This window comes from Papio anubis, chromosome 17 (assembly GCF_008728515.1).
Source record: "Papio anubis isolate 15944 chromosome 17, Panubis1.0, whole genome shotgun sequence".
Taxonomy (NCBI): Eukaryota; Metazoa; Chordata; class Mammalia; order Primates; family Cercopithecidae; genus Papio; species Papio anubis.
This window is the reverse complement of record NC_044992.1, coordinates 2,058,766-2,080,643: the sequence shown is the minus strand read 5'-3', so window position 1 is coordinate 2,080,643 and position 21,878 is coordinate 2,058,766. Positions and strand designations below refer to the sequence as shown.

Sequence of the window (21,878 nt, the reverse complement as noted above, 5' to 3'; positions counted from 1 at the left end):
ACCTAGGGTCTAAAACTCTAATGTTTGGGGTTCCCACTTGGATGTAAAAGTTCCCAAATACCTTGTAAGGTAAACAGTCATTTCTATTTTTCTGAGACAGAGTCTCACTCTGTCGCCCAGGCTGGAGTGCAGTGGCGTGATCTCGGCTCACTGCAGCCTCTGCCTCCTGGGTTCAAGGGATTCTCCTGCCTCAGCCTCCTGAGTAGCTGGGACAACAGGTGCATGCCCGCCACCACACCCTGCTGATTTTTGTATTTTTAGTAGAGACGGGGTTTCACCATATTGGTAAGGCTGGTCTCAAACTCCTAACCTCAGGTGATCCACCTGCCTCGGCCTCCCAAAGTGCTGGGATTACAGATGTGAGCCACTGTGCCCAGCCGGTCATTTCTTTCTTTAAGAAAGCACTTAAAAAGAAACCTTTTTAATTGATGTGCAGTAAACATATAAAATAACTTATATCACAATTATACAGCGGGGTGAATTTTCACACAATGAACACTCCTGTGAAATCAGCAACTACAGCAAAAAACAGAACATGTGACCAACACCTTCACCTCATCACGTTCCCTTCTAGTCACTATTCCCCCTAAGGGTACCCACTTTCCTGATTCCAACACGATAGTTTTGTGGGGTTTTATACGTTTTTTTTTTTTTGAGATGAGAGTTTCACTTTTTTGCCCAGGCTGGAGTGAAGTGGCGTGTTCTCAGCTCACTGCAACCTCCAACTCCCAGGTTCAAGCGATTCTCCTGCCTCAGCCTCCAGAGTAGCCGGGATTACAGGCATGCACCACCACGCCCAGCTGTTTTTTTTTCTTTTCTTTTCTTTTCTTTTTTTTTTGTATTTTTCGTAGAGACAGGGTTTCTCCATGTTGGCCAGGCTGGTCTTGAACTCCCGACCTCAGGTGATCCACCCACCTTGGCCTCCCAAAGTGCTGGGATTACAGGTGTGAGCCACAGCCTGGGTTTTCATACTTTTCATAAGTGGAATTACTCAGTGTGTAGTGTTTTGTGACTAGTTTCTTTTGCTCACCTGTGTCATTCTGAAATTTGTTCATGCCCTGTAGAATTACAGATTGTTCATGCTCCGTGGTGTGAGCGTACAAACAACTGGCGATCGGGTGGTTTCCAGTTTGGGCTGTTATGGGTATTGCTGCTATGAACACTGAGGACATGTCTTCTGGTGAACAAATGTTTTGGATTTATATTTCTAGGCAAGGAATGTCTGATGCATACACTTTGCTTTATTAGATATTGCCAAATTGTTCTCCAGAGTTGGTTATACCAGTTTATACTCCCATGGATGAGGTTCTGGTGGTTCCCAACATTTAAGCCAAACACTGTTGATGTCCTGGGGGAACCTGCTAGCAGGCAGATACTAGTACTGGAGATTAGAGAGATTACCTAGTGTAGAATGTTACACATAACGTAAGCCCTGGGTAGAGCTAGTCTTCCCCATTCTTTAAACAGGAATGTAATTTCTGATGCTGTCCAGGTTCCCAAGGCCCTTAGTCAGGACTGTATAGTTTGGAGGGTGGTAGAACCTCAAAACGCTGGGGAGGCGGGAAGAAGGACCTAGAGGCTCCTCCCTGCTGGAAACTGCTAATGGTTAGTGCTCATGTAGAAGGGGAACAGATCAATTTATATACTCTGAGCTGTGAAAAGCTTCCTAGGTGGTTGGGCATGGTGGCTGACGCCTGTAATCCCAGCACTTTGGGATGCTGAGGCGGGAGGATCACCTGAGGTTGGGAGTTCGAGACCAGGCTGACCAACATGGCAAAACCCCATTTCTACTAAAAATACAAAAAATTAGCCAAGCATGGTGTTGGGTGCCTGTAATCCCAGCTACTCAAGAGGCTGAGGCAGAAGAATCACTTGAACCTGGGAGACAGAGGTTGCAGTGAGCACAGATCGCGCCATTTGCACTCCAGCCTGGGCAACAAGAGTGAAACTCTGTCTCAAAACAAAACAAAACAAAACAAAAAAACAAACCAAAACACTTGCTAGATTACCTCCCAAGGACGTTTGCATTCAACAGAGGATAATGCCACAGCTAAAGACCTGGAGACATCTGAAGCAGGCTGATGGGGCAGATTTTTGGGTTAGGAGGATCTGCAGATGCCCCTAGAATTATACCAGTGGTCCTTTGTGAAAGGCCAGCCTGGTCTACCGATATTCCTGTTATTTCTCCTTGCAGAAGGGACAGGATGTTTCTCTAGAAATCAAACACTGGGCCGGGCGCGGTGGCTCATGCCTGTAATCCCAGCACTTTGGGAGGCCGAGGCGGGTGGACCATGAGGTCAGGAGATTGAGACCATCCTGGCTAACACGGTGAAACCCCGTCTCTACTAAAAATACAAAAAATTAGCCGGGCGTGCTGGCGGGCGCCTGTAGTCCCAGCTACCCGGAAGGCTGAGGCAGGAGAATGGCGTGAACCTGGGAGGCGGAGCTTGCAGTGAGCCGAGATCGCACCACTGCACTCCAGCCTGGGCAACAGAGCGAGACTGAGCCTCAAAATAAATAAATAAATAAATAAATAAAACACTGAAGGAGGAAAGGAGAAACACTGAGTTCAGAGCAGGTCAACTTTTGTCAGGTATGATACGTAGCTGTGGCATATTCTGACATTTCTCACATTTTCTTAGGAATCACTTTTGGAGCAGTATAGTCCTAACACTGTTAGAAACAGTATAGTTTCTAACACCGGTAGAAAAAGTCATCATCCTCTTAAAAAATATTTCCTGGCCATTCACAGTGGCTCATGCCTGTAATCCCAACACCTTGGGAGGCCAAGGCGAGGTCAGGAGATTTGAGACCATCCTGGTCAACATGGTGAAACCCCATCTCTACTAAAATACAAAAAATTAGCTGGGTGTGGTGACATGTGCCTATAGTCCCAGCTACTCAGGAGGCTGAGGCAGAGGAATCACTTGAACCCGGGAGGTGAAGGTTGCAGTGAGCTGAGATCGCACCACTGCACTCCAGCCTGGCGACAGAGCAAGACTCCATCTCCAAAAAAAAAAAAAAAAAAAAGGATTTCCCATTATCTGTGACTAACCTCCAAAACTGAATCACACCTATAATCCCAGCATATCCACCTATAGTGTGGGTACAGGTACTTTCCTATTTTGTTTGTATTGTTCAAGTCTCTGTCACTAGACTGCTTTCCTTTCAGAGAATCAAGATTTCTCTTTTCACTGGGGAGAGCAGAATTGGGCTTAAATGCTGACTTGATACACCCCTGGCCTAAGAAAAGCCTTTCTTGGCCTCTTCACAGCAAAGACTCAAAGAAGCTTCTCCCACAAGCTGGAAAGCTGATGGCTTCAACTACATCTTTGCCAAGGGGAGGGGTGGGAACAAACTTTAGGGCATAGTAGCCAGGCCATGGCTAACACATGAGAACCATCTAGAGCTTTCCAGGATTTTTTTTTTTTTTTTTGAGATGGAGTCTCGCTCTGTCACCCAGGCTGGGGTGCAGTGATGCTATCTCAGCTCACTGCAGTCTCCTCCTCCCGGGTTCACGCCATTCTCCTGCCTCAGCCTCTCGAGTAGCTGGGACTACAGGCACCCACCACCACCCCTAGCTAATTTTTTGTATTTTTAGTAGAGACGAGGTTTCACTGTGTTAGCCAGTATGGTCTCGATCTCCGGACCTCGTGATCCGCCCGCCTCAGCCTCCCAAAGTGCTGGGATTACAGGTGTGAGTCACTGCGCCGGGCTGGAGTGCAGTGGTTCGATCTTGGCTCACTGCAACCACACCTCCTGGGTTCAAGCGATTCTCCTGCCTCAGCCTCCTGAGAAGCTGGGATTACAGGTGCCCTCCACCATGCCTGGCTAATTTTTTTTTTTTTTTTTTTTTTCGGTAGAGATGGGGTTTCACCATCTTGGCCAGGCTGGTCTCGAACTCCTGACCTCGTGATCTACCCGCCTCAGCCTCCCAAAGTGCTGAGATTACAGGAGTGAGCCACCGCACCCGTCTGCTTTCCAGGATTTTATGAGAGCCCAGACCCTTCCCCAGCCCTGAAACTCTAATTAGGGCTCAGCTAAGGTAAACTTTTTTTTTTTTTTTGAGACAGAGTCTCACTGTGTCACCCAGGCTAGAGTACAGTGGCACAATCTCGGCTCACTGCAACCTCCACCTCCCAGGTTCCAGCGATTCTCCTGCCTCAGTCTCCCAGGTAGCTGAGTTTACAGGCACGCGCCACCACGCCTGGCTTATTTTGGTATTTTTAGTAGAGACGGGGTTTTGCCATGTTGGCCAGGCTGGTCTCGAACTCCTGAGCTCAGGTGATCTGCCCGCCTATGCCTCCCAACGTGCTGGGATTACAGGCGTGAGGGAAACTTTTATATATAAGGTAGGCAGCATAGAGAGGAAGAAATCTAGACTCAGAGAAGTTAAGTAACTCACTCAAGGTCACACAGACTAGGTCCAGACTATTCCAAAATGTATGCTTTCCAAACACCAGGCCTCGAAGTCTCCAAAATCAGCACATTTATTTACCAAACAGTCACGGAGTGCCTATAGTGTGCCAGGCAATGGATACAAGATAGTGGACAAAACAGAAGGTCTCCTCCCCTGGTGGAGTTTACTTACCAGGCGGAAAACAGCCATAGAGGCAGGCAGGGGAAGGAGGCCCAACGCATTCTAATCTGCGCTGCGGGTTTGAGCTCTCCAGCTCTCACATGGGAGTGAGTCATTCATATGGGCACTGCCCCCCACCCGAAATGGAAATGGGCTTTTGGGCAGGGTCAGGGTAAACGGAGTTAGTAGAGGGAAGGACTGCTTCTCTTTCTGAAGTAGGGGGGCTTCCCTCAAATGCGAAAAACTTCCTAGTGTTAAAAACCATTCTCAAACAAGCCCCTGGTCCCTGGGTAAGGAGGTGGGCGTGGAGGGAGAAACTGAGGTGTGCGGTGAACCCCTCCGGCAGCGAGCACTCCAGCGAGCTGGAGGCACAGCGGAGGGGCAGCGTTGGACAAGGGGGAGCTCAGCCCGCAAGACACCCCCTGAGGACAAGGGGAAGTCGGTCCGCACTACACCCACCTGCGCCGCGGGAGCCCGCGCGGGGCCCCGCCCCCTCCCCCGGCGGCGCGGGCACTGAATGGGCAGCTCCGGCTCCAGCCATCCCCACCATCCCCGCCACCCCTCCCCCGGCGTCGGGCTCCCAGTGCCGCTGCCGTCACAGGGCGGGGAGCTGCGGGGCTGAGAAGCAAACAAGCCCGGAGCGCCGGCCGGAGCCCCCGGGCCGAGGGGCGCTGCCCTCCCCCATCCGAGAAAAGGGAGGGAGGCGCAGCCCGTCCAGGACCCTCCCCTCCCGGCCCAGGTTCGGCCCGGGTGCCCGCGCCGGTGGGTGGGCGCGAACCTTTCTGCCCCGTGGGCCGCGCGGGCCAGGACACGAGCCCCCCGGGGTCCTTGCCTCGACTTTACCTCCTTCTTCACGTTCCACAGCAGTTTCTCTTTGACTGCGCCCTCTGCGCTGCCCATGGTGTGGCAGGAGGCGGCGCCGAGCGGCCCTCCGAGCCCCCGCGCCCCCGCCGCCTCCGCGACTCTCGGCTCAGCGCCCCACGCGCAAGGCGGAGCCCCCGCCCGCCGCGCTCCCGGCCCGCCGCCGCCGCCGCCGCAGCCACTGCCCGGTGCTCGGCTCCGCAGCCATCTTCCGAGCCCCGCACAGACGTCAGACGGCAGGCCCGGCCCCTTCCCACAGCCGGAGGGGGGTTGCGCACAGCGACGGGGGATCGGGGCGGGGAGAGGCCGTGCGCGCCTAGGGGCGGCAGACCCGGGCGCGCGCCACGGGGGTCGCTGTCATGGAAACGCACCCGCTCCCGCTGGAGGGCGCGAAGCCGCATTGTGAGCGCCGGCCCTGGGGCCCGCGGCCCGGCGGCTGAGAGCGAGGCTCGGTCCCGCTCAATGTCCCCTGACTTCTCCCTGCTCCCTCTCCCGACGGGACGGAAAGGGCCGGGGCTCGGGCACGGGATCCCCTGCGGTCCGAGCCTGGCCACGGCGAAGCTGGTGCAGCCTGGCCCCGTGACCCCTCTGAATCCCCGTCCGGCCGTCTCCGTGCCGTCGCCAAGTTTCTGGGAAGATTAGTGGGAGCGGAGCCGCCGGAGCCCGAGGGCCGGAGGGTCGCCACGTCCCACAGGGTCCTTCCCGGCCGCTCCGTGGGAGGCGGGGCGCGGGTTGGAGTAACAAGGACGGGCGTGAGCTGCTACGGAACCAGGCGAGGTGAGAGAAGTGTCTTCCACGCGATTCCCAAGCCTCGCTAGGGAATCGAGGGAGAAGAAAGGTTGCTCAGAGTGATAAAGAACATGCCATTGCAAATGGAAGAGCAACATGCCCGAATCTAGGTGACAGGAAGGGCTTAGGCCTTTTCGGCACGAATGGAGCCTTCCAGTCAACATGTTTCTATGTGATGCAGCTTTATGGCGCAAAAAAAATGACAATGCAAGGGGCACAAACAGCCCTGCTGGACCAATAGCCCAAGCCTCGAGAGTCTATATCGGGCGCCTTCAAGCCTCCAAACCACACACTGCAGCGAGGGAAAACTTCCCATCGTGGCTTGGCGGAGCGACTAACGCGGCGCTCTCTGGGGCGGCTGGAAAAGACCGTCGCGAGAGGGCGCAGGGAGTCCCGCCCCACTGAGAGCCCGCCCCCTTGGAGGGGACAGGAAGCGTTCGTCCTGGCCCGGAAGCAGTGTTGACTGTACACGCGCGCTGCGGCATGGCGGCTCACCGCCCCGGTCCGCTCAAGCAGCAGAATAAAGCTCATAAAGGCGGGCGGCATCGGGGTCGGGGATCTGCACAGCGGGACGGCAAGGGTAAGAAGATAGCGTAGAAGGAATAAGGGCTATTTGGCCATTATTAACTCTTTTTCCCCATGCCCAGACTGAGCTTTCTGTCTCCCGTCTGGGCCCCACGCGAAAGGCCCTTTCTAAGATGGGCGGAGAGGAGTCCCTTTTCTTGACCTTGTTATGGGGTCGATCACACCAGCCCCTTCTAATATGCCCTTCAGGCCGTCTAGCACTGAAAACCCTAAGCAAGAAGGTGAGAAAAGAACTCAGCAGAGTCGACCAGAGGCATCGCGCCAGCCAGCTCCGAAAGCAGAAGAAGGAGGCGGTGAGAGGAGCGGGATTTGGGAGAGTGCAGCTTCTCTGCTGTTCTAGGTGGCTATTGCCTGGAACTGGAAGATGAGACCGGGTGGGGGGTCCAGGGATAGAGCATAGCCCTAGAGCACGTGTCTAGCCTGCAGGTCTAGCATTTTTTGCTTTCGTCAGAATTCCTGCCACCCCGCCGGCATACCTGTGGTCTTCTACCAGAGAGATGCTGGTTGTGGGTAGAGGGGGCGTCTGTGGGAGTGGAGATTCAATGCTGGCGTGAAGCACTGAGACGCTGAGATGTTCTCGGATATCTTTCTATTTTCAGGTTTTGGCAGAGAAGAGACAGCTGGGTGGCAAGGATGGCCCTCCTCATCAGGTACTGGTGGTGCCCCTGCACAGCAGAATTTCCCTGCCAGAGGCCATGCAGCTGCTTCAGGATAGGGACACTGGAACAGTACACTTGAATGAATTGGGAAACACCCAGAGCTTTATGCTGCTGTGCCCCCGCTTGAAACATCGGTGGTTTTTCACGTCAGCAAGGCCAGGTTAGAGTATACACCAATATTTTCTATTATGTTTGAGTAGTGGTATTTTTTTTTTTTTTTTTTTTTAGCATAATATGCTGGTGCCAGCCACCTCTTCTTACTGTGTCTTCTGTCTCCAGGGGATCTGCACACTGTGTTAGACATGGCTAAAGTAGCTGATACCATCCTGTTCCTTCTTGATCCACTAGAAGGCTGGGACAGCACCGGCGATTACTGTCTTTCCTGCCTCTTTGCTCAGGGCCTTCCCACCTATAGTAAGTGAGTTAGCATTTATTGTGCACCTATAATTTGTCAGGCACTATGCCTGGCATTTGATGTAGGAGTACAACTGATGGATCATATTCAACTGATGGTGGGATGTATACATATGGATTAAACTTGATCCATTGTTTACAGATTATCACTCAGTGTGTCTCTTTGTTTTTGGCTCTCCTTTGCCCAGAGAAACAAGGATATGAAGTTTGATTTCACTGTGAAATTCCTTCAGGGTAGTTAAGTGTTGGGTTTCCCAGTGATCTCTGGGCTTGCAACTGAGCTATTAGGTTGTTTGTGAACTGCGGAGGGATTTTTATGTAATGAAGCAATAGGTCATGAAGCGTTTTCTCTTTTGCTTACAGCACTAGCTGTCCAGGGGATTTCTGGCCTCCCACTGAAGAAACAAATAGATGCCAGGAAGAAGCTAAGTAAAGCAGTGGAGAAGCGCTTTCCGCATGACAAATTCCTCTTGTTAGACACTCAACAGGAGGCAGGGATGCTGCTTAGGCAGTTGGCTAACCAGAAGCAACAGCATCTTGCGTTTCGAGATCGGCGGGCCTACCTGTTTGCCCATGCTGTTGATTTTGTTCCTAGTGAAGAGAATAACTTGGTGGGCACCTTGAAAATTTCAGGCTATGTTCGAGGGCAGACTGTGAATGTCAATAGGTTGCTGCATATCGTTGGACATGGCGATTTCCAGATGAAACAGATAGATGCCCCTGGAGACCCTTTCCCTTTAAATCCTAGAAGAATTAAGCCCCAAAAGGACCCAGACATGGTAATGGAGGTAAGACTGATATTCTTAATTCATGTTCATGTGAAAGTTGGCACAGGAAGGAAACTTAAATTCGGAGAAGGTAGTCTGTTCACTTAGGTGAATGAGGAGACTGCTAGTCTGAAGTAAGGCAATAGTCAGTTATAAATATGTTGATAAATCACATTTATCCAGCACTTTCTGGGTACTCTGCACTGCGACTGGCTCTGAGTTTATAGAACACACTCAAGACGTGGTTGCTTTCCTCAAGGGACTTAATTGGGCTGGAACAAAATGGCGTCTGTGAAATAAAGATTGAGATAGCATATGGTTAAGGTGTGGACCAGCAGTGGAAGTTGAGAAAGTAGACTAGCAAGCTTCACAGAAGAGATCAGACTTGAGCAAGGTGTTGAGAAGGATGAATGTGATTTATGAGTTGAAGAAGGATAAAGGAATATTCTAGAAGATAGAGACAGAATGAACCTAGGCACAGTGGTGGATCAAAAGGTTTATTCGAACCTTGAAAAAATCAGCTTGATGGCAGTGAGGTATGTAATAAATGGGTAGGAGTGGGAGCAGATTAAGAAAGACCTCAAGAGCCAAGCAGAGACTTATAATACCCTGGAAATTAGAAAATGGCCATTTGAAAAGTTTTGACAAGTTTTAGCATTCTGTTGCATTCATCTTCTACATGAGGACTGATATTTCTGGGTCTTTCTGGTTACTATGTTAGATTTAGGAGATTTTTGGTTCATGGTTGGCTATCACCTGCTTTTGGTTTTCAGATTTGTGCTACGGATACTGTAGATGATATGGAAGAAGGCCTTAAGGTCCTAATGAGGGCAGACCCTGATAGACAGGAATCCTTGCAAGCAGAGGTTATCCCAGATCCAATGGAGGGAGAGCAAACCTGGCCCACTGAGGAGGAGCTGAGTGAGGCAAAGGGTTGGTATTGGTAAACTTGTTTGTAATTCATCTGACCTGGAATTGTGGATTTTCTCTAGCTGTTCCAAGTGAGGGCCCCTATAGACAGGAGTGGGATGGGGATATGAAGTCGCTATGGCTGGGAAAGCTCAAGCTTGAGCCCAGACGGAGGCTGGATTATGTCAGGGAGACGAATATTCTGAAGCAATATGGTGAGTCCCTGCCTCTGGTTTCGTGGCCTGGGGGGAATTAGTGGAGGAGGCCAGGGTCCGAGCCAGGAATGGCGAACCTGAGGAGCAGTGAGCCGATCAAGGCCTGCACTCCAGCCTACGAGACTCGTTCAAAAAAAAAAGAAAGTCTCTCCTCACCCCTCAAATGCTGTATGTTTTCTTTTTTTTTTTTTTTTTTGAGACGGAGTCTCGCTGTGCCCTGCTGGAGTGCAGTGGCCTGGATCCCGCTCACTGCAAGCTCTGCCTCCCGGTTCACGCCATTCTCCCCGGGCCTCAGCCTCCCAAGTAGCTGAGACTACAGGCCTCGCCACCACCAAGGTTTTTGTATTTTCAGTAGAGACGGGTTTCACCCATGTTAGCCAGGATAGTCTGATCTCCTGACCTCGATCCACCTCACTGCCTCCCAAAGTGCTGGGATTACAGGCTTGAGCCACCGCGCCCGGCCTGTATGTTTTCAATAAACAAACATTACACACAGCTTTGTTCCATTTCACAAAATTATTTGTGTTAATGTTTCATCGTGAACAGATAAACAACTTTGCATTCATTGCAGGGATTATTTAGCTGTGTAAGTATTGCTAGTTGTGAGGCAGCTGAATTAAATTTGGAAGTAGTCAGTTCTATTTACAGTGTCTGCCAGAATTTCCCATGTTGGCAGCAGTATCTGGTGCCTTGCTTAGGTGAGAATAACCAGAGGGATAGGGAAAGGAAGTCTATAATTTACTTAATTTGTTTGGGCTTTTACAGATTTCTTGAAGGAAAGTTCAAAGGTGGTAAAGAAGGTCCCCAAAGGAACATCCAGTTACCAGGCTGAATGGATTTTGGATGGTGGCAGCCAAAGTGGTGGGGAAGGAGATGAATATGAATATGATGATATGGAACATGAGGATTTTATGGAGGAGGAATCTCAGGTAAGGAAATGAGGCCTTAGGCCAATTCTGCATCTAGCTCCAAATGTAAGGCAAAATGCAATTGTGATCTTGAGGGGTGTGTATGGTTAGTTTTTTTTTTGTTTGTTTGTTTGTTTTTGAGATGGAGTCTCACTCTGTCGCCCAGGCTGGAGTGCAGTGGCACAATCTGGGCTCAGGTGCCGGCCACCACGCCTGGCTAATTTTTTTGTATTTTTAGTAGAGACGGGGTTTCACCGTGTTAGTCAGGATGGTCTCGATCTCCTGACCTCGTGATCCACCCGTCTCGTCCTCCCACAGTGCTGGGATTATAGGCGTGAGCCACTGCGCCCAGCCGTGTATGGTTAGTTTCTTAGGAATGACTGTAGGTGCCAGGAATGAGGTTTTTGTTTTTATACTTTAGACTGTATTAGAATTTATGTTGGTTGGGAATAGGGATCTAGTACAATTATTTTACTCTTAGCTCATTGGCCTTTGGGGTAGAGACAGGTGTGGATTTCTTCTGAAATAACTGTAATCCTTTATTCTAAAGGATGAGAGTAGTGAAGAAGAAGAGGAGGAATATGAAACTATGACTGTTGGGGAGTCTGTGCATGATGATCTGTATGATGAGAAAGTGGATGAAGAAGCTGAGGCAAAAATGTTGGAGAAATATAAACAAGAAAGACTGGAAGAGATGTTTCCAGATGAAGTGGACACCCCCCGTGATGTGGCTGCTAGAATTCGGTTAGTCAACAAGTCTAATAACAAATCTAAGTTAAATCAATAGTTTTTTGAGACCTCGCCGTCAGGTGTTGAGGTAGTGGTGCTGCTCACTGGTAAGCCTCCCGGAAGACGCGACGCCTGCCCGTTTCCGAGTAGTTGGGATTGTTAGGCTGGCTACCGTTGGTTTTGGCTTTAGTAGAAACGGGTCATCAGGTTCATCTCCTGATCTTAGATAGCCGCTGCCTTCCAGTGCTGGGATTACAGGCTGAGCCACCGCCGCCTGGCAAATCAATAGGTTTTAAAAACTTTGGCTCGGGCTGGGCCGGGTGGCCTCGCCTATAATCCCAGCAGCACTTTGGGAGGCCGAGGCGCATGGATCACGAGGTCAGGAGATCGAGACCATCCCCTGGCTAACATGGTGAAACCCCGCCTCTACTAAAATACAAAAACTAGCCGGGCGTGGTGGCGGCGCCTGTAGTCCCAGCTACTCGGAGGCTGAGGCAGGAGAACGCTCCGGAACCTGGGAGGCGGAGCTTGCAGTGAGCCGAGATCGCACTACCGCACTCCAGCCTGGGTGACACAGCGACCCGGCTCAAAAAAAAAAAAAAAGGTCAAGGGTGGCTCAAGCCTGTAATCCCAGCACTTTGGGGAGGCCGAGACGGGCTGGATCACGAGGTCAGGAGATCGAGACCATCCTGGCTAACACGTGAAACCCCTCGCCTCTACTAAAAAAAAAAAAAAATACAGAAAAAACTAGCCGGGCGGGCGGGCGGCTCTGCAGTCCCAGCCACCGGGAGGCTGGAGGCAGGAGAATGGCGTGAACCCGGGAGGGCGAGCTTGCAGTGAGCTGAGATCCGCCACTGCACTCCAGCCTGGTGATAGAGCAAGAGACTCCACCCCAAAAAAAAACTTGGCTCAGAGCTGTGTCACTGTGATGCAAAAGAAGAGAAACACATTTTTCCTGCTCCTGAAGAGCTAACGTTTAATATGGGAAGCCAAGACATACATACAGGAAATGGTCATATATAATCAAGTTCTAGACTGTGGTATAGACTAACGTTACAGGACTTTGATGAAGGAGAAATACTAAGGTTAATTAGCAAATACTTCTTCCCAAAGGAGCCAATACTCAATTGACTTATATAATGTTTGGAGATTTTAGGGGGTTTGGGTAGAATAGCGGAAGTAGAAGAGTGAAGATGTAGATGATTATATCTGTTCTGGGGATGAGTGACTAAAGCCAGTGAATTAACTTTGGATATTAGGGAGGTAAGGCTATGTATTAGGTCTTTCTTGCATTGCTATAAAGAAGTACCAGAGACTGCAATTTATAAAGAAAAGAGGTTTAATTGGGTCATGGTCCTGCAGGCTGTACAGGAAGCATGGTGCTGGCATCTGCTCAGCTTCTGGAGTGGCCTTAAACAATCATGGCAGAAGGCAGAGGGGGAACAAGTCATGTCACACGGCCAGCGCAGGAACCAGAGAGCAAGGCAGGAAGTACTACACACTTTTAAACAACCAGATCTCATGAGAACTCACTCACCAAGGGGGATGGTGCTAATCCATTCATGAGAAAATCTCCCCCCTAATGCAGTCACCTCCCACCAGGCTCCACCTCCAACACTGGGGATTGTATTTCAGTATGAGATTTGGGCAGGGACACACACCTGAACTATATCAGGCCATTACCAAGCATCTTTTTTGTCAGGTTAAAAAGCTCCCTGACAGGTAACAGGGAGCCACTGTAAATACTTTGTCTTTTGTCAATGGGAAGCTTGGGTTTGGTTCTGATAGAACTCGTTACAAGCTGTTTTGGAGTGTGGTTGAACTCGTTACAAGCTGTTTTGGTTGAAGCTGTTGGGTTGTTTGGAGAGAGAGTGATTGGAGTTCTTTTCAGCTAGCTCCTTAGCCATTTTAGCAGTGACGAGTCTATATAGCACCATATAAATCTGACTTAATTTCTTTAAAATCTTCAATATCCTAGATTTCAGAAATACAGAGGGCTTAAGAGCTTCCGGACATCTCCATGGGATCCTAAGGAAAACCTTCCTCAAGATTATGCTCGGATATTTCAGTTTCAGAACTTTACTAATACTAGGAAAAGCATTTTTAAAGAGATTGAAGAAAAAGAGGTTGAAGGAGCTGAGGTATCTATCCTCCTTGTTCATCTTGTATGTTGCTTTCATTTGTCAACATGCTCCCTACTTTATTCCTTATCTTGGCATGAAAATATGCTGCATTGGGGGATTAGGGGAGCCCCTGAGTCATTGAGTAGAATGATACTGGGAACAAAGAGGTATCAACTATGTTAAATGAAAAAGCGTGATCTGGGTAGTGAAGCATCTTGAAGGGTGAGTGTAGGCTTTAAAAAGGTCATCTGAGAGACTCAGCATATTTGGAGGAAGCTTCCTCATTATTGGGACTTTGAAGGGTAACTCCATGATTGCTTTCTGCTTTCTTATGGCAGGTTGGCTGGTATGTCACACTTCATGTCTCTGAAGTCCCTGTCTCAGTGGTCGAGTGCTTCAGGCAAGGAGCACCCTTGATTGCATTTTCTTTACTACCTCACGAACAGAAGGTAAATTAGTGTCTTGTAGGAAAATGGGAGGTTATGAAACTTTGCAGCTGCTTCTGACAGTCTAAAATTCTGTTTATGTATGACTAACATTTTGCTCATTGGGATGCAGAAAGTCTCGCTTTATGATTAGGAATTGGAGAATAATGGAGAAGTCAGTGATGGTTTTATTCATGTTGTCTGAACCTGTCTGAAACATCGGTGATGCAATCTCTGGGTGATTCTGAGACTTCTCTAAGTGTGTTTTTCAGACCAGATTTTGAACAAGGGTTGGCAGCCATTAAAATAAAGGTTTGGCTGGGCGCGGTGGCTCACGCATGTAATCCCAGCACTTTTTGGGAGGCCAAGGTGGGCGGATCACCTGAGGTCGGGAGTTTGAGACTAGCCTGACCAACATGGAGAAACCCCATCCCTACTAAAAATACAAAATTAGCCAGGCGTGGTGGCATATGCCTGTGATCCCAGCTACTTGGGAGGCTGAGGCAGGAGAATTGCTTGAACCCGGTAGGCGGAGGTTGTGGTGAGCCAAGATTGCGCCATTGCTTTCCAGCCTGGGCAACAAAAGTGAAACTCCATGTCAAAAAAAAAAAAAAAGTTTGTGCCAAGGTGCAGATCTCTTTTCTTTTGGTGGCCAGTAGTTGTGTATGTTGTGGGGGTATGTGATAGTTCTTTGATGGGTTTTGGTAAGGGCTCAAGAAGAAGGGGCTTGAATGAGTGTGGTTTTGAGATTGTGGTGAGTGAATGCCTTGAAGGCCACTGATTTTTGTGTGGCAGATGTTGAGCTCTTTTCTGTTAGATGCAGGAAGGTAGGTTAGCATTGAAGGGTGCCTGAATGCTCCAATCAGCCTATGTTTGGCTTAAATGCCAGTCATTGGTGGAGGGAAAGGATGAACCTGTGTTTCAGCATCTGCACTCCACCATTAATTAGCATTGTCAGTTCTTAGAATGAGTCTGAATCTGCTAGTTTGGTTTGCCTTCTTTCAGTTTAGGCAATTGTATTCCTAGGCTATGAAGATTTTTATTTTTCTTACTTGGTCCCCAGATGTCAGTATTGAATATGGTGGTGAGGCGTGACCCTGGCAACACTGAACCCGTGAAAGCCAAAGAAGAGCTCATATTCCACTGTGGATTCAGGCGCTTCCGAGCCTCACCTTTATTCTCTCAGCACACTGCAGGTTAGCAGTGGGGAACCTGGGTTCTTGTCCATCTTGTCTTTTGGGAAACTGACTTGTGGTGGAGGGGTACAGAATATGGTTTCAAAATCTTACATCTCTGGATTAGAGGTATTTTCAGTACTCTGGCTTAAGAGCCAATGATGTTTTTACTCAAAATGTCTGAACCTGTCTGAAGCATCCCAGTGATGCAACCTCTGTGTGATACTGAGGCTTTTTTGCCATGAGTATTTGTTCCAGAGCAGGTTTTGAGTAGAAGTTGGCAGCTCTGTAAAAAGGGTATTAGGGTGGGTGAAGTGGTGCAGTGGCTTACACCCATAATCCCAACACTTGTGGCATTAGAATGGGGAATTGAAGACCAAAAAAGCTAAGGTTTAATTCATATATATATATATATATATATGTATATATATATATTTTTTTTTTTTTTTAATTTTTTTTTGAGACAGAGTCTTGTTTGTCAGCTTCAGGCTGGAGTGCAGTGCTTAGATCTGCTCACTCAGCCTCGCCTCCCGGTTCACTTTATTCTCCTGGCCTCAGCCTCCCGAGTAGCTGGGACCACAGGCCCACTACAGCTAAGCTTTTTGTATTTTTAGTAGAGACGGGGTTTCACCGTGTTAGCCAGGATGGTCTTGATCTCCTGACCTCGTGATCCACCTGCCTCGGCCTCCCAAAGTGCTGGGATTACAGGCGTGAGCTGCCACCACGCCCGGCCTGGTTATTTTTTATTTTATTTTATTTTTTGGAGACGAGTCTTACTCCATTGCCCAGGCTGCAGTGCAATGGTATGATCTCGGCTCACTGCAATCTCCGCCTCCTGGGTTCAAGCCGTTCTCCTGCCTCAGCCTCCCAAGTAGAGTAGTTGAGACTACAGGCACGCACGACCATGCCCAGCTAATTTTTGTATTTTTAGTAGAGATGGGGTTTCACCATGTTGGCCAGGCTGGTCTTGAACTCCTGGCCTCAGGTGATCCGCCCACCTCGGTCTCCCAAAGTGCTGGGATTACAAATGTGAGCCAGCGTGCCTGGCCTTTTTTTTTTTTTTTTTTTTGAGACGGAGTCTCTCTCACTCTGATGCCCAACTGGAGTGCAATGGTGCCATCCAGGCTCACTGCAACCTCTGCCTTCCAGGTTCAAGCAATTTTCCTGCCTCAGCTTCCCGAGTAGCTGAGGTTACAGGCGCCTGCCACCACGCCTGGCTAATTTGTGTATTTTTAGTAGAGACAGGGTTTCACCATGCTGGCCAGGCTGGTCTTGACCTTAGGCGATCCTCCTGCCTTGGCCTCCCAAAGTGCTAGGATTACAGGCGTGAGCCACTGCACCTGGCCAATCATTTTTTTATTGTTTCAAAATGGTTTTGATTTTTTTTTAGGATGAAATAACTATTTTCATATTTTAGACAGTTGGGAAAATAAGGAATAATGTAAAAGTACAATTATCTTATATTAGAGAAAATTCACTTTTATTTTATACATTTTCATCTGGATCTGTTTGTTTTTTTTTTTTTTAACAGAATTTGGATTGTAATTGTAAATATGGTGTTAAACATTGCATTTATCATTTAATTGATTTTGATCAATTTTCCATAAGATTAATTAGTTTATGAGACTTTTAATGCTTTATTGTCATTTGGATATATTCCAGTGTATGTGATGTACTGATATTTATTTGAGCTTCTACAGGTGAGGACTTAGGCTATTTCTAATGTTTTGCTCTAAATTAGATCTGTGTGCATAAAACTTTATTTACTTCTCTGCTTATTTTGTAAAGGCAGATCCTTAGAACTGGAACTAAATCAAAGTCTTAGTTCCAGAGACTGAGGCAGGAGGATCACGAGGTCAGGAGTGTGAGACCCCTGTCTCTACAGTTTTTTTTTCTTCCCGATACAGAGTCCAGCTCTGTCACCCAGGCTGGAGTGCGGTAGCATGATCTCAGCTCACTACAGCCTCCATCTCCCGGGTTCAAATGATTCTGGCGCCTCAGTCTCCCAAGTAGCTCGGACCACAGGCGCCCTCCACCACGCCCAGCTAATTTTTGTATTTTTAGTAGAGATGGGGTTTCACCACGTTGGCCAGTCTGGTCTCAAACTCTTGACCCTCAGGTGATCTGCACACATGCCTTGGCCTCCCAAAGTGCTGGGATTTTTAGGGATGAGCTACCATGCCCGGCCTCTACAAAAAAAATTTCATTTTTGGGGAGATGGAGTTTTGCTCTTGTTGTCCAGGCTGGAGTGCAGTGGCAGGATCTCGGCTCACTGCAACCTCTGCCTACTAGGTTCAAGTGATTCTCCTGTCTCAGCCTCCCAAGCAGCTGGGATTATAGGCGTGTACCACCATGCCCAGCTAATTTTTGTATTATTAGTAGAGATAGGGTTTCACCATCTTGGCCAGGCTGGTCTGGAACTCCCGACCTCAGGTGATCCGCCTGCATCGGCCTCCCAAAGTGCTGGGATGACAGACGTGAGCCACTGCACTCTGCCAAAATTTTTAAAAAACTTAGCCAGGTGTGGTGGCATGTGCTTTGCAGCCTCAGCTACTTGGGAGGCTGAGGCGAGAGGGATTGCCTGAGCCAGTGAGCCCAGGAGTTTGAGGCTCCAGTGAGCTGTGTTCACACCACTGCCCTTTAAATATTTTAATGAAAGCTACATTGAAGGTAGAACATCACATACAGTCTAGGCTCCAGGATTCTGACTCCAGATAAAAAAGTTACTGATCGGGCGCCTGCAATTCCAGCTATTCGGGAGCCTGAGGTGGGAGAATCGCTTGAACCTGGGAGGTGGAGGTTGCAGTGAGCAGAGATGGTACCATTGCACTCCAGCGTGGGCAACTAGAGCAAGACACCATCTCAAAATAATTAAATAAAAAGTTACTGATACAGCCTGGCACTGTGGTTCATGCCTGTAATCCCAGCACTTTGGGAGATCGAGGTGGGTGGATCACAAGGTCAGGAGTTCGAGACCAGCCTGGACAACACGGTGAAACCCTGTCTCTACTAAAAATACAAAAATCAGCCGGGAGTGGTGGCGGGCACCTGTAATCCCAGCTACTCAGGAGGCTGAGGCAGGAGAGTTGCTTGAACCTGGGAGGCGGAGATTGCATTCAGCTGAGATCACGCCATTGCACTCCAGCCTGGGTGACAAGAACGATACTCAAACTCAAAAAAAAAAAATGTTACTGATAGGACTAGACTATCTTTTAGGTGTATTGAGGCAGAGAACATTTTTGAGAACTAGTGGATTAGAGAAGTAGAAGCTGCCGTAGGTTTAAGAGTTGTACTAATACAGCTTTTCACAGGCCTCTATTGCCTCTGGTTTCTCAAAATGGTTTTGGTTTTCATATTTTAACCCTTATGGCAGCGGACAAACATAAATTGCAGAGATTCCTGACTGCTGACATGGCCCTGGTGGTGACAGTCTATGCACCAATCACTTTTCCTCCTGCATCTGTGCTGCTTTTCAAGCAGAAAAGCAATGGTAAGTTGAGCCACAGAGATGAACAGACCCTGCAGGCCCTTAATAGGATGAACACTGTTTTCTCTTCTGTATTTAGATTTGGGAGCCAAATGGTATGGAGAAGGTAATGATGGTTTTCAAAATACAGTAAGTCTTCACTTAACGTTGTTAATAGAACAATGAAAACTGCAACTTTTAAGTGAAACAGTGTATAGCCAGTCTTCAAATAACTGCCTTTTGTTCAACATCCTTTCCTTGTAACAACTGATGAGAAAAAATACGGTTTTGTTATACATCATTTCTCTTCAAGTACAAGTTTTCAAGAACCTATTGACAAGGTTAAGTGTGGACTTAGCAGTTTACCAATCTTAGCCTCAGATTGGGCTAGGGCAGGGATGACAAACCAGGCTCTTACATGGGTCTTTAGATGGACTGGGGCAATAAATGAAGACTTTGGCCTGTAAATTCCTAAATAGCTTCTTTGCTTTTGTGCTTTAGGAATGCACAGCCTCATTGCTACAGGCCATCTTATGTCAGTAGATCCAGACAGAATGGTCATCAAGAGAGTCGTTTTGAGCGGTCATCCTTTCAAAATTTTTACTAAGATGGCAGTAGTACGTTACATGTTCTTCAACAGAGGTAGGTATGAAGGAGGAGGATGGGATCTGATTGCCTTTGTGGTATGAAGGTTGGGTTTACATTTTGTGGGTAAATATTTTATCTTGGTGTTTTCTGTGTTTGATTCTAAGAGGATGTGCTGTGGTTTAAACCAGTGGAACTGAGAACAAAGTGGGGCCGGAGAGGACATATCAAGGAGCCTTTAGGTAAGGAAACATGGGATTTGGGACCATGTGTACGTTTCTGCAGTGTTGCTAAATGACTATTAGGTTGGAAGTCATTGCTTTAAAATTTTCTACTTTTAATTTGACTGACTTGTTCTGTTTTCTTTCTAGGTACCCATGGCCACATGAAATGCAGCTTTGATGGGAAGCTAAAATCTCAAGACACAGTACTGATGAACCTCTATAAACGAGTTTTCCCCAAATGGACTTACGATCCATATGTACCAGAACCAGTACCCTGGGTGAAAAGTGAGAGTTCTTCAATAGTGCCTCAGGAGGGCATGGAGTAATGGATTCAAAGAGATTCCTTCTTACTGGTGCCAGCCAGTAGTCAGGGATGGGAGGCACAAGTTGTGATTGGGCAGTTTATTTTCTATGTCAGCCTGTCAGTCTGCTGCCCCATTTTGCAAGACTTTTTTTTAGCCTTGACAAAATGTCTCAGTTAAGTATGAAAGTTTTTCTACTACTTAGTCCAAAAAAACTATTAAATCTTAATGAAATAACCACTCCATTAAGAATCTGATAACTAAGAGTTGACTGACTAGGAAACAAAATGTCTTCAGTATCTAAAGACACTGAATCCCACCATTTCCTTTTCTGTAAATTAAACAGAAACAGACTGATAAGCTGGCCTTTCAGCCTGCGTCACCCAAGTTATGGAGGAGGTTAAGTCTACATTTCCACCACTAAGCACAATACAAATGTTCTTTACTTCTGGGGAAACAGTTTGAAAATGTTGAGACAGCACAGCAGCCACTCCAACACCAGCTGTAGGTTCAATGAGTAGTTTCATCCTCTCCCACACCAGCTGGGTTGCACGCTGTTGATATGGAAGGGAGTAGGAATTAGTGAAAGGGGAGTCTAGTTGGTTTACTTATAAAGGTCAGATGAGAATATATGTCCAGTTTGAATTTTCTTATCACTGTGTATACATGCTTCCCAAAGCTTTTCTTTAATTCTAACTCTGCTTCTGTCAAGAGGGTTGTCATTAATACATCTAGGGTGCCCTCCCATGTCATGAAGTTACCTAGTCAAGTTCCCGTGGGTCACTTGCTACTCCTAACAGAAGGTTCTTCTGCCTAAGAAGTTATACCATGCTTTGTTATTTCTTTTCCTGTTGGAGCCTTACCTTAATTTCATCCTCTGTAACAGTGAAGATATCATCCACAAGGTCCCTGATAATAGGCCAGGTGTTCAAGCCAATGCTGGATTTGACACCATCTGCTATGGTGTCTGGAGGATAAAGATTGGGCATCAGTTCCCCCTTCAGCTTGGACTGGTAGCAATCATCTGCATTCAAGGGTTCAGCAGCATATACTTTCACAGTAGGTTTCAGAGCCTGGGAAGAGGAATATTAAGACATCTTACAACAAACCACAACATTGCCTGTATGTCTAAAAGAAAATAGGGGCAGGGTGTGGTGGCTTATGCCTGTAATCCCAACACTTTGGGAGCCCAAGGCAGGTAGATCAGCTGAGGTCAGGAGTTCGAGACCAGCCTGGCCAACATGGTGAAATGCAGTCTCAACTAAAAATACAAAAATTAGCCAGGCATGGTGGTGGGCACCTGTAATCCCAGCTACTTGAGAGGCTGAGGTAGGAGAATCGCTTGAACTCGGGAGGCATAGGTTGCAGTGAGCTGAGATCACACCACTACACTCCAGCCTGGGCAACAGAGCTATACTATCTCAAAAAAAAAAAAAAAAGAAAATAGGAACAATAAGTAATACATTTCTGCCCAAGTAAGAGCCTTTCATTTTATGGATGTAATGAAAATATTTTCAAGCACTTTATAAATAAATTATATGTCTGATACTAGCCTTCCATTGCCTGGATCGCATCTGATTCTCCTGGTAATTTGAGAAAAGGGTAGCCTCTTGGTATGGATAGTAGCTTGATGACATGGAATTCAGAGAAAAGACTGATGGTGTCACTTATGGTAACTGCTTTTGTGCTGTAAAATTGTCATGGATTAAGAAGAGAGTTGGCCAGGTGCAGTGGCTCACACCTGTAATCCTAGCACTTTGGGAGGCCAGAATAAGGATTGCTTGAGCCCAGGAGTTCAAGACCAACCTGGCCAACATAGCAAGACCCCATCTCTTAAAAAAAATAAAAATACTAAAAATAATGAATAGCCCAGGTGCAGTGGCTCACGCCTGTAATCCCAGCACTTTCGGAGGCCAAGGCAGGCAGATCATGAGGTCAGGAGTTCAAGAACAGCCTTACCAACATGGTGAAACCCCGTCTCTACTGCAAAAAAAAAACGCAAAAAAATTAGCGGGGTGTGGTGGCGTGTGCCTGTAATCCTAGCTACTTAGGAGGCTGAGAGGAGAATTGCTTGAGCCCGGGAGGTGGAGGTGGAAGTGAGCCAGGATGGTGTCACTGCACTCCAGCCTGGGTGACAAAGCAAAAGTCTGTCTTGAAAAAAAA

General features: G+C 47.8%; 3 protein-coding genes and 2 non-coding genes across 11 annotated transcripts in view; 3 read left to right on the top strand and 2 right to left on the bottom strand.

Moving 5' to 3' along the window:
• SGSM2 (small G protein signaling modulator 2) overlaps positions 1-5,658 on the bottom strand; it is a 42,580-nt gene extending 36,922 nt beyond the window's left edge. For both annotated transcript variants that reach the window (XM_021928527.2, XM_021928528.2), the window contains exon 1: positions 5,423-5,658. In XM_021928527.2, the coding sequence (XP_021784219.2) occupies positions 5,423-5,479 (57 nt within the window). In that variant the 5' untranslated portion in view covers positions 5,480-5,658. The remainder of the gene's footprint in view (positions 1-5,422) is intronic.
• Positions 5,658-21,268, top strand: TSR1 (TSR1 ribosome maturation factor). 2 transcript variants are annotated; one of them, XM_031657264.1, is made up of 15 exons: positions 5,658-6,809; positions 7,004-7,107; positions 7,414-7,633; positions 7,753-7,887; positions 8,251-8,675; positions 9,428-9,587; positions 10,544-10,707; positions 11,237-11,430; positions 13,394-13,556; positions 13,877-13,987; positions 15,027-15,159; positions 18,512-18,628; positions 19,106-19,246; positions 19,357-19,431; positions 19,561-21,268. In XM_031657264.1, exons 1-15 carry the CDS (start codon positions 6,713-6,715, stop codon positions 19,737-19,739), a joined length of 2,418 nt encoding a protein of 805 aa, XP_031513124.1. In that variant the 5' UTR covers positions 5,658-6,712; the 3' UTR covers positions 19,740-21,268. The 2 variants fall into 2 exon arrangements, with proteins under 2 accessions (XP_031513124.1, XP_021784222.1); XM_021928530.2 differs by lacking the exon at positions 13,877-13,987 and having other exon boundaries at positions 6,650-6,809; positions 19,561-19,951.
• SRR (serine racemase) overlaps positions 8,677-21,878 on the bottom strand; it is a 28,188-nt gene continuing 14,986 nt past the window's right edge. For 4 of the 5 annotated variants that reach the window (XM_003912079.4, XM_031657267.1, XM_009189339.4 and 1 more), the window contains exons 7-8: positions 20,579-20,788; positions 18,675-20,269 (exon numbers count right to left, since the gene is read on the bottom strand). In XM_003912079.4, coding sequence (XP_003912128.1) covers positions 20,054-20,269; positions 20,579-20,788 — 426 coding nt within the window. In that variant the 3' untranslated portion in view covers positions 18,675-20,053. Of the gene's footprint in view, positions 8,944-18,674; positions 20,270-20,578; positions 20,789-21,878 lie in introns of those variants that run through there. The other variant, XM_031657268.1, reaches the window with a different exon arrangement.
• On the top strand, positions 14,132-14,224 carry LOC116271151. The gene has a single exon (XR_004179588.1). It is a non-coding gene; the product is annotated as a small nucleolar RNA SNORD91 family (small nucleolar RNA).
• Positions 15,286-15,380, top strand: LOC116271150. The gene has a single exon (XR_004179587.1). It is a non-coding gene; the product is annotated as a small nucleolar RNA SNORD91 family (small nucleolar RNA).